The sequence below is a fragment of the Bidens hawaiensis genome, unplaced genomic scaffold (assembly GCF_021521415.1).
Source record: "Bidens hawaiensis isolate Kalapana, Puna unplaced genomic scaffold, B.hawaiensis_p1.1 tig00062517_1, whole genome shotgun sequence".
Taxonomy (NCBI): Eukaryota; Viridiplantae; Streptophyta; class Magnoliopsida; order Asterales; family Asteraceae; genus Bidens; species Bidens hawaiensis.
Window position 1 is genome coordinate 39,768 of NW_027501222.1, and position 13,419 is coordinate 53,186.

Sequence of the window (13,419 nt, forward strand, 5' to 3'; positions counted from 1 at the left end):
TGTGTGCATACTCGATGTGATAGTTAATACACTTACCTTAAATGGTAAGTGTATGTCATGTATGATTTATATGTTATTTATGTATGTATATTTTGAATGTGAATGAAAGCTTGTCGGTCGTGAACAATTTTTGGGTATTGTACGTATTGACAAGGGAGGTATGTATATGACAATTGAATGTGTATGCTAGATATATGTATGACATATGAGTATGTATGAATGATAAAAAGAAAGTATATGTATATTACGGGTATGTAAACACAATATGTACGAAGATGAAGAAGTAAGGGATCAGACCCTTATAATATCTGAGATAGAGAAGAAATGGATCAGGCCCTAATAATATATGAGATTGAGAAGTAAAAAAGGGATCAGAACCTAATAATATCTGAGATAGACAAGAAAGGGATCAGACCCTAAAATATCTGAGATAGACAAAGGAAAGAGGGATCAGACCCTAATAATTTCTGAGATAGACAAGAAAGGGATCAGACCCTAATAATATCTGAGATAGACAAAGGAAAGAGGGACCAGACCCTAATAATATCTGAGATAGACAAAGGAAAGAGGGACCAGACCCTAATAATATCTGAGATAGAATGAACAGTAACTATATAGTATGAAATTAATTAAGTATGAACGTATGTATGAAATTATGTAATGAAAGTAAATGAGTAAAGTGATTATTATGTATCTTCGGATGCGTAATTGATGGTAAGTAAATGTATTGTATGATGTATGATTAACTAGAACTCATTCAGCGTAGCTGACTTTTAGTATGCACGCAGGTGAGTAGAATGAGACAACTGGCTTGAGCGGGGACACATGACAGTGGAAATAAAGTCTGGCATCTGAAGACTGATGATGTTTTATATTGAATGTTTTAAATTTGACAGACAAGTATGTTTTAAGACAAGTTATGGTTTATTATCGATATGTTAATGAAAGTTTTATATTCCGCGCAAAGTTTTAATTAACTATGATATTTAGAACCGTGTTTATAAGTAAATCCAACGTCCAAATGTGAGGCACCGGTAACGGGGCCTTACAGTTTTATTTGTAAATGGATACATTTTATGCAGTTAACCCGAATTCGCGGGTATGAGTCTCAGCAAACCCAGATAACCCTTAAACGAGTTATAACATCTCATTAAATTAAAAATTAATCTCGCAAAATACCTGATATTAAAATCATATAAGGTAGAGATATACTAAAAATTAATATCCAATTATATATATATATATATATATATATATATATATGGTAAGGATCCTAAGATAACCCTTTGCAAATTGAGAACTTTGAGAACAATTTTGGACCACTAATAACACATTTAAAAAAATATTTAAAAAAAATCATAAAACAAAAAATAATAAAAATTTTAAAAAAGTAAAAAAAACCAAAATTCTTATATTTCATTCCTGTTTCATTAAAAAAAACAAAAAAAAAACGTCGTATTATACACATATGTATAATTTTATTTAATATTTAGTTACGTAATATACACATATGTACAGTATCATTTATCTTAAATTATACATATGTGTACAAAAACCATGTAAATGTACATACATGTTTATATTATACATATGTGTATATAATTTAGCTAAACCAAGTTTTTTTTTATGAAATCGAGATGATAAAATAAGAATTTTGGTTTTTTTTACTTTTTTGATTTTTGTGTTTTTTTTATTTTACGATTTTTTTTATTTTTGGGTTTTTTGTGATCCAAAATGGTTCTCATGGTTCTCAATTTCAAAAAAGTTCTCTCATGATTATCCCCCGTATTACGGGGCTGTTTTATATTGTTTGTTCTAATATTTATTTATTTTTTGAATTTATATATCTTTTATTGTAATAAAGTTAATAATATACTTATGGTTTGATGATAAATTGTTTCACAAATAAATGAGATGTTATAAACCGGTTTAAAAGCTATATGGTTTTGATGAGACCCAAGGCCCATTTATTTTTTTACTATAAAATTGATTTTTTTAATTATAAATAATATTTATGAAAGTTTATTATATACATATGGTTTGATGAGACCCAAGAGCCGTTTATTTTTTTTACTATTAAATTGGTTTTTTAATTTAAATAATATATATATCTTTTTTAAAATAAATAAGATATTAATTTTTATTATATCCTATTTTATAGGATTTTTATATCAATAATTTGGTGAGAATAATTTGTAATTTCATGAGATGTTATAACCCGTTTAATGAATATCTGGGTTTGGTAAGACCCATACTCATGAATTCGGGTCAAATGCATGAGAAGTCTCAATTTAAAAATCAAGCAAATCTGATAACTCCAAAAAATGGGGAGCGTCCACATCGCGACATGTAGGATTTTTATGTCTTCATTTATATATATATATATATATATATAATATACATTATTTATAATTAATAAACAATTTTATAGTAAAGAAATAAGTGGGTCATAGGTCTCACCAAAACCCATATAGCTTTTAAACTAGATTATAATATATCATTTGTTTGTGAAAGCCTTTTATCATCAAATTCTAAGTGTATTATTAACTTGTTTACAATAAATAAAATTAAAATAAAAAAAATATATTATAAACGAATAACGTTGAGCAACCCCGTAATACGGGGGTTTAAAAGCTAATATATTATACACCGTGTATACTTAAAGTAACAAAATTGTATCGGGTATATATATAACGTCGAGTATATGTAATCGGGCCTCTATTACCCGATTCTATGTGCCCCAAATGTTTGAAGTTTCGGGTAGGTAGTAAAAGAAAACATGTTATGTTTTGTAATAAGTATAGTTTGAAGGTAGGTTGGTGTTGGACGAAGACACCAAGAAGTTGCAACTGTAATTTCTTCAAAAGAAAAGTCCACTCACGCAAACATTACTATGCTATACTGTTTCCATCAATAAATAATAATATCACTCGCAATCAATCAAGGTTATATTATTACATAGCTTCAAAACAATTTAGCCCTTTTCAGTTTATTTGTTTAGGAAGAGTATTCATTCATCATTACAACCTTTTTTTGATTTCACCATCACTCACATTCATATTCAACTGTCTTATTATTACTTACTTACTATTCACTCTTCAATTTCATTTAGGGTTTATGTTTCACTCTCAATCACAAAGAAAAACATATGCACATGCTACTAATTTCGTTGATATTATTAATTGATTCAAATTTTCAATAGAAATGAGCATATGTAGGGCTGTGGTAAGAATATATTGTGATTGAGATGGCCGTGGTAAGGTATCCTGTAGTCGACACGTCGGAGATCAGGGCTGAGGAGGATATGGTTTATGTGGCTGTGGGGAAGAGTATGAAAGAGAGCCAGTTGACTCTGCGATGGGCGTTAAGCAATTCGGGAGGTAGACGGATATGCATGCTTCATGTTCATCAGCCTGCAGACAAGATCCCATTTAGTAAAATCTCTTTCCTTGACTTTTCTTACTATACACGGTTGGATGATATTTCATAGATATGTACATGATTCTTTTTATAGAAAACGATTTAATTCATGTTACACGAGCTAGATAATGTTTGATTTATATTGAAAGGGGGTTGCAGTGCAGCTTGTTGACTGGTTATATAACTCTTTACTGTAATTGTTTGAATGGTTATGAATGAAACCATGTTGGGACTAATCGATAAAAATGTCTTATGAACAAACTTATCTTTTTTCAAAAAATAACAAAACGCTTTATAAAAAGAATTACAGAAATCATTATTATTTAATAAGAGAGAAAGTCGGGAAAGAAAAAAATATATAAAGAATTAAAGAAATATTTATAATTAATAGAAGAGAGGGCCAAGAAAAAAAGGTATTTTTCAGATGTGTTTATGTGCACATTTGTTAATGGTTTGTTCTAATTTTCAGTGGGCACAAAGTTTCGGATAAACCAGCTTGATGCACATCAAGTAGCAGCATACCATGAAACAGAGAGGCAAGATATGCTCCGGCTTCTTGACAAATATAAACAGACATGTCTGCAAGCAGGGGTATTGTAAATGATTTTTGTGGAACCTTATTGTTGCTAAGGGGATGTGGATCTGTATTTTGTAAATGATTATCTGATTATTACCTTTTAAAGTCAGTTTAGTAGATCTGTATTTTGTAAATGATTATCTGATTATTACCTTTTAAAGTCAGTTTAGTATTTTGATAAGCAAATCTTTCTGCTGATTATCTGACTGTTGCGGTCAAGTTATCAGTTTTCATAGTTTCATACCAGTTGGCAAAAAAAAAAGAAAAAAACTGATTATTATGACTTATTTACTCGGTCCTTTTAACCTTCTTTAAGAGGCTTTACTCACATTTCACCAGCTATCTTTTTTTTGCCAAAGTCATTTTTATTACTTTCTTATTCGAATATTACAACTTTACGCAAAAAGGACCTACCCAAACATTGTTTTCTGCAACTAGTGGGGTTATAATTGATTATCAAATTTTGTTTACTCAATGTCGCATAACCATTTTCAATATACACACTCCGGACACCCCTTAAATCCATTCTAGCTCCTAACCCTTCTTAATGGGATCATGATTCTTCAAATTACTTAGGTGTCTGTAGAAACACACTATATTGAAATGGATTCTATTGAGAAAGGAATTGTTGAATTCATTCTTCAGCATAATATCAGAAGGCTTGTCATGGGAGGAGCTGCAGATAAGCACTATTCAAGGTATAAGTTGTAAGAAAGCTTGCATTTTCATTACTTGTTTGTATACAAGTATCACACTTTCATGTTTATCATACCTTTGAACATACAGGAAAATGGTTGACTTGAAGTCCAAAAAGGCCATCTATGTACTCTTGGTTGCAGATCCTTCCTGTCAGATTCACTTTATATGCAAAGGAAACATTATATTTACCAGGTATGCATAACTTTTTACTTGTCTAGTCGTCTGTGTTGCATGTTGTACTATGTGTGTACGCATACAAAATGTCAGAAACAATCGTAAGTTGCTATATCAATGCAGGCCGGGAAGGTTGGATGGAGTCGGTGTCTCGGTTTTATCTCCATCAGTTTTACCAAACACAAACTCTGATTCTGGAGAGAGTTCATTGAGGTCAAGATCTATTACTGAAGGACAGAGTACTATATTACAGCTCAATAGTCCAGCTCAGGACTACCGCCGAGTCATGTCTGACAATCGTGGGACCAGAATGTCACCAACTTTCAGTATCGAGTCAACTCCTGCAGCTAGGTTATCTTCAGAATGGAGTGGGCTTTCACAAAGAAGTCCTTCCACTGGTTCGCGATTGTCTACATGTTCTAGTGAAACGGTGGATGATTCAGGATTGATCCCATATGCAATAAGTGAAGCTGATTCAGACTACCGTTCTGTGGCTGGATTTAAAGACGATGTTCAAAACCCTTCCCCTCCAAGCGTCCTGGTATGTAAAATCATTTCTCGAATGTGTAGACACACAATTTTATTTTAATATTTTTTAATTGAAACTTTATTAAGAGTTTATTTGAAACTTTAGCAGGAAAGGGGAATGAATGATGAACTTTATGAGCAGCTTATGCAAGCCATGGCTGAGGCAGACAATTCCAAACGAGATGCGTTTGAAGAGTCTATCAGACGCAGGAAAGCAGAAAAAGATGCTATTGAGGCTAAACGCAGGGTAATGTTTAAGTCTTTTTGTCAAATCTTCTAGATTATTATATATAAATTAAACATAATCAATCTACAATAAACGAACCAGGATTCTTAAGAATAAATATATCAATGGTCTAAGAGTAGTGGTGCACTCTGGTCTGTGCTGGCTTGAGCCTGTTTATAATCTGAACGGATGCACAATTATGGGCTCAGCTCATTTTGGTCAGCAGCACCGACCTTATGTGTCACCATGATTGTGTATCATGATGAAGCATGCATGCATAAGTTAAAATCTTCTAATGAAACATGTTTAAAGTCAAATATGCATTTAATGCGTTCAAAATGAGTAAGATTTTGGCACTAAGGAACGCTTTCTGTTCATTTTCTGTATATTTTAATATAAATAGTGTGCCAGGTATGCTATTATTTTAATAATATTCTCTTATGTTTATTAAAATGATTTTAGAAGGTCTTATGCATTAAAAGTACAATTTTTGACCTGTTTTCGTGTTAGTTAAAATTTTAATCTTATCTGTTTGACTTATTGATAAAACATAACCCGAATAGACATATTTATAAGTAAATAATGAGTTCACAGAGTTGATTCTGTTACCATAATCATACAGGTTAAAGCATCTGAAAACTCGTATACCGAAGAATTGAGACGAAGGATAGAGGTTGATGAAGCCCTCAAAAAAACCAAGGAAGAACATGGAAATATTAGAAGGGAGCTTGATGAAGTTTCAGAAGAACTCCGCTTGGCACTTGAACAGAAACTACATCTCGAAAGTCAAATTGCTGTCGCTAGCCGTTCGGTGCAGGATCTAGAAAAGAAAATGTTTGATGCTGTTGGCCTTTTGCAGACATACAAAAAGGAACGTGATGAATTGCAGGTAGAGTGTGATGATACACTTAGATTATTAGAGGAAATGAGGGAGAAACAGGCAGATGAAGCCTCGTGTTCAAGTGCCTCTCAGTTCTACACTGAGTTTTCGTACTCGGAAGTCAAAGATGCCACTTGCAACTTTGACCCATCTTTCAAGATTGGAGAAGGGGGCTATGGAAGTATTTATAGATGTTTTATTCGGCATACTGAAGTTGCCATTAAGATGTTGCACTCGCATAGTATGCAAGGGCCCACCGAGTTTCAGCAGGAGGTATGATGGTTACAAAAACTCTATTTTTAAATTATAATTTAATCTTGTAAATATAGATGTTGCACTCGCATAGTATGCAATGCTTTCAGAACTGGACCGCCTGGCTACCAATCAGAGCGTAATTCAATTTTTTTTAATTTTTTTTTTCCTTTCCAAAGGACCATGTATCGATCTTTTTTACTACTTTAAACTCTATGTCTTCTCAATTAAGTTTTCATACCTCAGATTCACACGAATAGTAATACATTTCTTTATTTTAATTTAAATTTGTCATATATTTATATGTTCAGCTTAAAAAGTATTTATGATGTCATCTGGTTTCTTAATTTAAAAAGTATTATGACTAGTGAACCCGTAAGGCGGCCAGTTCGATGATTGGTCTGGTTATGAAAACTTGGTTATAACTTATAAGCATTAAAATACACTTTCGACGACTTTTGACTTGTTTCCCCAATTGAATTAAGGCATATATTATCAATTATGTTTTTTGTTTCCATAACTAAATGACCCTATACATAGGAATTATGAGGGGTTGATTATTATTCTTACTTCTTGTATCACAGAGTTTGATCGAGTGTCATTAAGGTAGTTGGTTTAAACATATCTGGAACATAAGCAGTTATCCATCTTGTTTCTTATAATTGTTCGTTCTTTTTTATTTTCAATTTTTGTTTAATTTCTGCCCGGTTCCTATGAGTTTGACCCAGCTGATTAGTTTTGTTTCTAAATATGGTCTGCTAATTCAGAACTAATGTATCTGTGCTCGTTGTTGACTTTTCAGGTCAACGTTTTGAGCAGACTGAGACACCCAAATCTTGTAACCCTAATCGGAGCCTGCCCGGATGCCTGGATAATCATCTACGAGTATCTTTCCGGTGGAAGCCTCGAAGATCGCCTCAATTGCAAAGACAACACATCCCCATTATCATGGCAAACCAGAATCCGTATAGCCACCGAACTTTGTTCCGTTCTCATTTTTCTTCATTCATGTGCCATCGTTCACGGTGATTTAAAACCCGCTAACCTCCTTCTAGACAAAAACATGGTCACAAAATTAAGCGACTTTGGAATATGTCGTGTTCTCTCTCAAACCGAACTTTCAAGCAATAACACATCTTTTTGTTGCCGAACCGATCCGAAGGGTACGCTTGTCTACATGGACCCGGAATTCCTTTCTACTGGGGAGCTTACTTCAAAGTCAGATACGTACTCATTTGGTATTATATTATTGAGATTGTTAACGGGTAAGCCCGCTTTGGGGCTAACAAAGGAAGTGCAGCGCGCGCTTAATGAAGAAAATTTGAAAAACATATTGGATCCAACGGCTGGAGATTGGCCGTTTGTGCAGGCACAACAGCTGGCTCTTTTAGCAATGAGTTGTTGTGATGTTGTTAGAAAAAACCGGCCCGATCTTGCATCCGAGGTTTGGCGGGTGCTTGAACCTATGCTGGTCTCTTGTGGGCTTTCATCTTTTTGGTTTGGGTCAGTACGAGAAAGCCAGATTCCGCCTTACTTTATTTGTCCAATCTTTCAGGTTTGTTTACACCTCTAACCGCGTTGTCTAATTTCGTGTAAACGAGCAGAGCTCGACCTCGTTTAACTTACGAGAGCTCGAGTTCTGCTTGGTTTGAGCTTTATTTCTAAAGCCCTAGCTTGATTCGTGAGTAGTTTTTCAAGCTTGGGCTTGGATCGCGCTCGGGTAGTTTGTTTTTTATTAATTTTTTGTACATTTATAGTTACTTTTTATATATGTTAAAATTTATTCACAAGGCAAACGGGCAACAAGCTGCTCCGATACCCCTTTTATATATAATCTGATTATAATTTTTATAACATAATATATATTTATAGTTATATGTATCATAATTCTATATAACTTAATAATCTTTATATGAATATATATTTAATATATAAAATAAAAGTTATATGAATAATTGGGTCGTTTAGGCACACGATAAGTAAAGCTCGGTCTCACTAAAAAGACTTCTTTTTAAGTTCAAGCTCGGGCTCAAGGTCATTTAAGCGTAGCTCGATTCGAGTAGTTAGTGGCCGATCTCGAGTTGCTCACGAGCGGCTTGGCTCATCTATGCCCCTAATCTCGATCAAGCTTTTATTTTGTTGGGCCTGCTTGAAACTAAAGTCAACACGTTAAAGAGTGAAACATTTGGTTTAACATGTCTGAATGAAATTTACAGGAAGTTATGCAAGATCCAGTGGTTGCTGCGGATGGGTTTACTTACGAAGCAGAGGCTTTAAAAGGATGGTTAGACGGTGGTCATAACACCTCACCCATGACGAACCTTGAGCTAGCCAATTCCAACCTTGTCCCAAACCGTGCTCTTCGCTCAGCCATTCAAGAATGGCTCCAGCAGCCATGAATCGTTATCTTTCACATTTAATTGTCGTATAGTTACGTATATGTGTATATATGAAAAAGGTAGCGATTGTATACGGTGGTTATCGTGACAGATGGTATATTTCGCATATTCTTGTGTATATTTGGAATTTTATAAAACATTATATCTAATAAACATAAAATATGTTAGTTGGATCGAAAACCATAAAAATAACCAATAATACCGAAATGGACATTGTTCGATCCGTATTGGTGCCGCTGGATTTATCGCCGGCAACAATCAATATAGTATACGAGAGAAAAAGAGTTATTATTCTTAGTGGGTTACAATACCCGTACTTGTTATAGTTTATGATAAAAAAACTATAAAAAACGAATAGCAATAATGGTATAGGTAATTAGGTTACATGTAGAACACGTGGCATGCTCCCATTAGTTGAGCCACGCAAGTAAAGTAAAATAATAATAATAATAATAATAATAATAATAATAATAATAACCCGGGTGGGGTGGGGTGGGTACGACTTTGTTTATCCTCCAAACGAACGGTTCGACACATTGCGATCCATTCATTCATTCATCCATCCGAAACGAACAAACAAAAATGAGCAAAGAAGAAGATATCATCATCCAAAATCAGCCTCCGATTCCGTCATCATCTTCTTCACCATCACAACAAGCAGCACCCGCCGATCCTAAGCAGGTTTCAATCATATTCACTTCAATCTAGGGTTTCCGATTATTATTATATGTCTCTATGTATATCACATATGATGTATATATGTATATATGTGTGAACCCTCGGGTGGGCAAAAGTGAAATTGCACTAATTTTGACGTTATTTTACTAATCTCGTGAAAATAACGTTAAAAGTGACGGACGGTTAATCAGGCATCATGTAGTGGCGTTGATAGCTGAAAGATAAGGGTACATGCACCGATCAGCTGGTGTCCCGATGATTGAGTGCTATGTGCCTTATGTCCAAGGCTTGATGCAAAACTACTATCGAGCCGGGGGTCTCACCGGAAGCAGCCTCTCTATCCCTATGGGGTAGAGGTAAGGCTGCCTACATCTTACCCTCTTCAGACCCTACCATAGCTTTGCTATTGGTGGGATATACTGAGTACGATGATGATGATGATGATGATGATGATGATGATGTATACCACATCATCTCTTCTCTTCTGTTCTCATTTGCTTAATTATATTCCCCTACCTGTCTAATTGCATCACTTATAAATTCTAATTATATTTCCCATATCCCTCCAACGAACCTTGATCTGTCTCAATGCTTCACTCGGATCAAACTAGTCATTACTCAACAATTCGTTGATTTTTCTATCATTCATTTCAATTCATACTAAAATTGGATGTTATATATATACTTTGTTGCAGTTACCTCCGTTGTATGGCTTCACACCACCAAATGCTCAAGTCCCAATCATGTACCCGGTTCTTGTTCCTCCTCAAGATAATAATGGCCACGAACAACCCGATCACGGCCCTGGCATATACGCGGTCCCCACTTTCCCAAATTCATTTATGGCTGGATTTCCATCCAACACTCTCATCCCTTTTATTTACAACGTTCCCACGTAAGTCCTTCTTCATCTTTCTATATAAAATTTTGAACTCATTTTTTATTCAAAGAATTGATATTGTTAACTAGTGGCCCGAGTCCTTCTGAAGCTGGAACACAAGGTGGTGAGGAGCAAGGACAGCAACCGCAGGCTGGACAACAGAGACAAGTTGTGGTTAGGAGGTTCCAAATTGCAATTCATGTTGACTTGATGCTCTTATTTAAGCTGGCAGCGGTTATCTTTTTGTTCAACCAAGATGGCTCAAGAAAAAGGCTCGTGTTACTCATATTTGTTGCTTCACTCATTTATCTGTAAGTCAAAATAGTTTGGTAATTATGGGAAATAATAATTTATAACTACATAAACAGAGCTTGTAAGATCAGTGGGTTTGGTAATGGATCAAAACGATTGTTTGCATGGGTCGGTACGGTTTTTCGGCTCACTTAAAGAAAACTGAAATTTCGGGTTTGAGTTTTTGTGAGTTTTACCACTTGGGATTGAAATTTCTGGGCAAAAAGAAAAAAATGATCCAAAATAATGAATTTGGGCTTAAATCTTTGTGTTAATTAATGATTAATTGATTATTATTATACAACCGGGCGAAAATATTTGGGTCATACAATCTATTAAATTTGTATAAATTACTTAACACATAACACTCAAAACAAAAAATGAAAATCTATAAATTCGGTTCGGTTTTTTTCAGTTTAAGTTAATATCAAAACCAAAACCGTCCTAACATTTGGGTTTTACAAAATTATAAAACCAGACCGTCAGTTTTTTTGTTTGGGTTTGGTTATTTCAGTTACACATTGGTTTCTTTGTTTTTAATGTACACTCGGAGGAACAGGCCATTTTCAGTACGATGGTCAAAACGAGATGGGTGAAGTATAAGTCAATAATATTGCAGTAGCAATCCATATCTTTGGAAAACACAACTAAGGAAATTGTGATGTGTCAGGTACCAAACAGGAGCGCTTGCACCGTTGATACGGTGGCTGTCACAAGGAATGCAGAGGGCGGGTGCACCTCCCCAAAAACCAAGATCGCCTGCTGTTAGGGCAGATAACGTTCCTGCACCAGCCGCTAGGCAAGAAAACGAGAATGCTCCTTTGTTAGGTATATATATTCTCTTCATTCTTCTTATTAGCCAGTAAGTTGACATAATTAAAAGTTCAATGTAAATATTGTTTACAACTGCAAATCTTATTATTAGATGGACAAGCGGGTGGTGAAAACGAGAACCGGGTTGTAAACGAAGGTGAAGCGAATGCAGAAAACGCAAACAACAACAACAGATGGTGGGCGTGGGGGATTGTGAAGGAGATACAGTTGATTGTTTTTGGCTTCATTACTTCTCTCCTCCCCGGGTTTCACAACATCGATTGAGTTCGTGGTTTATTCACCATTATCAAGTTGCTGGAGGGTAAAAAAAACCAATGACATATATATTTTTATCTTCAGCATGCTTGTTTGGTCATATAACGTTTGATCTAGACTTCTTGTTGAGAAAATAGTTGTTTTGGAACTTGAAAATAGCAAACCTATAGAACTTATATTTGACATCCTTCTTTATCTTTTATTTATTGTGAGAACCCTTTCGGTAAGCTTATGGACTGTGTAATATTATTTGGTATCAGTTAACTCTGCTTTATTTACAAAACAGTAAAATGAATGTTAGAATAACAGTCATTAATAAGTAATTGAATTATAAAGCTAAAAGTCTAAAAATGTTTTTTTAACATGTTTATGCACTAGTGACGTATCTTGCTTTATTTACATTGACCCTTTATTTATGACCGGTTCTTTTACTTCGTGTGGGTTTAAAAGGCAGATAAAAATAAGTAAATTGCAACAATATACCACTTGCTTTTCTGGATTTAACATTCATTTGCTTGTGTGTATATATATATTCTTCCCTTTGTAGGAGAGTGAAACCTTAGAATTAAAACACACTATCAACTAGAGGTGAAAAAAAAAACCGAATCTGAAACCGGACCCGAAATAACAACCTAGAAACGGTTTTTTTTTAATACCTGGGTTTTTAATACCCGAACCCGACCCTACCCGTAGGGTACGGATATAGTATGCATTTCGGTACTAAAACCGGACCCGGACCCGGACCCAATTTGTATCCGGTAATACCCGAAAACCCGAACCGGTTCCATACCCGGAACTGGGTTTTTGCAATACCGAAACCGGGTATTTCAAATACCCGATGTATACCCAAAAAAGACCCTTTTTAAAAAGATCCAATCTATACCCGGAAAAAGCCCGAAAAACCCACAAATAGGGTGTTTTCAATACCCGACAATAGGGTATACAAATACCCGGTTCTATACCCGACCCGAACCCGATGCATAAGGTATGGTTTTTAGAGGCAATACCCGAACCGGAACCCGACCCGGTTTTAAACAGTACCCGATTTTCCAATACCCGGTCATACCCGAACCCAGGTATTTAAAAAACCCGATTTATACACCTCTACTATCAACCACGAGGGCATTGTATATACATACAAATAGCAACTTTCTTAGGCTATAATACTTGTTAGTAAATAATAGTGTATTGAAATTGAAATACTGTAATAGTTTCATTTTTCAACCTAAGGCATTTCATTTGTTGTAAACTAGTTTTTTGCCCGGCGCGTTGTGTCGGGGCAGGTTGGTAAAAAGCCAATTTGTTGTCAGTCTCAAACATTGAATC

The 13,419-nt window shown here is 34.8% G+C and overlaps 2 protein-coding genes across 3 annotated transcripts; both read left to right on the top strand.

The window, feature by feature from the left end:
- Nucleotides 1-3,297: 3,297 nt before the first annotated feature.
- On the top strand, nt 3,298-9,273 carry LOC143603721 (U-box domain-containing protein 33-like). 2 transcript variants are annotated; one of them, XM_077080439.1, is made up of 9 exons: nt 3,298-3,434; nt 3,890-4,011; nt 4,574-4,695; nt 4,784-4,888; nt 4,994-5,411; nt 5,505-5,645; nt 6,247-6,777; nt 7,559-8,311; nt 8,973-9,273. In XM_077080439.1, exons 1-9 carry the CDS (start codon nt 3,305-3,307, stop codon nt 9,153-9,155), a joined length of 2,505 nt encoding a protein of 834 aa, XP_076936554.1. In that variant the 5' UTR covers nt 3,298-3,304; the 3' UTR covers nt 9,156-9,273. The 2 variants fall into 2 exon arrangements, with proteins under 2 accessions (XP_076936554.1, XP_076936555.1); XM_077080440.1 differs by having other exon boundaries at nt 5,508-5,645.
- A 1,264-nt stretch (nt 9,274-10,537) lies between these two features.
- LOC143603720 (uncharacterized) lies at nt 10,538-12,323 on the top strand. The gene is made up of 4 exons (XM_077080438.1): nt 10,538-10,728; nt 10,803-11,024; nt 11,675-11,832; nt 11,930-12,323. The coding sequence occupies exons 1-4, from the start codon at nt 10,577-10,579 to the stop codon at nt 12,100-12,102; spliced, it is 705 nt and encodes a 234-aa protein (XP_076936553.1). The 5' UTR covers nt 10,538-10,576; the 3' UTR covers nt 12,103-12,323.
- Nucleotides 12,324-13,419: the final 1,096 nt, after the last annotated feature.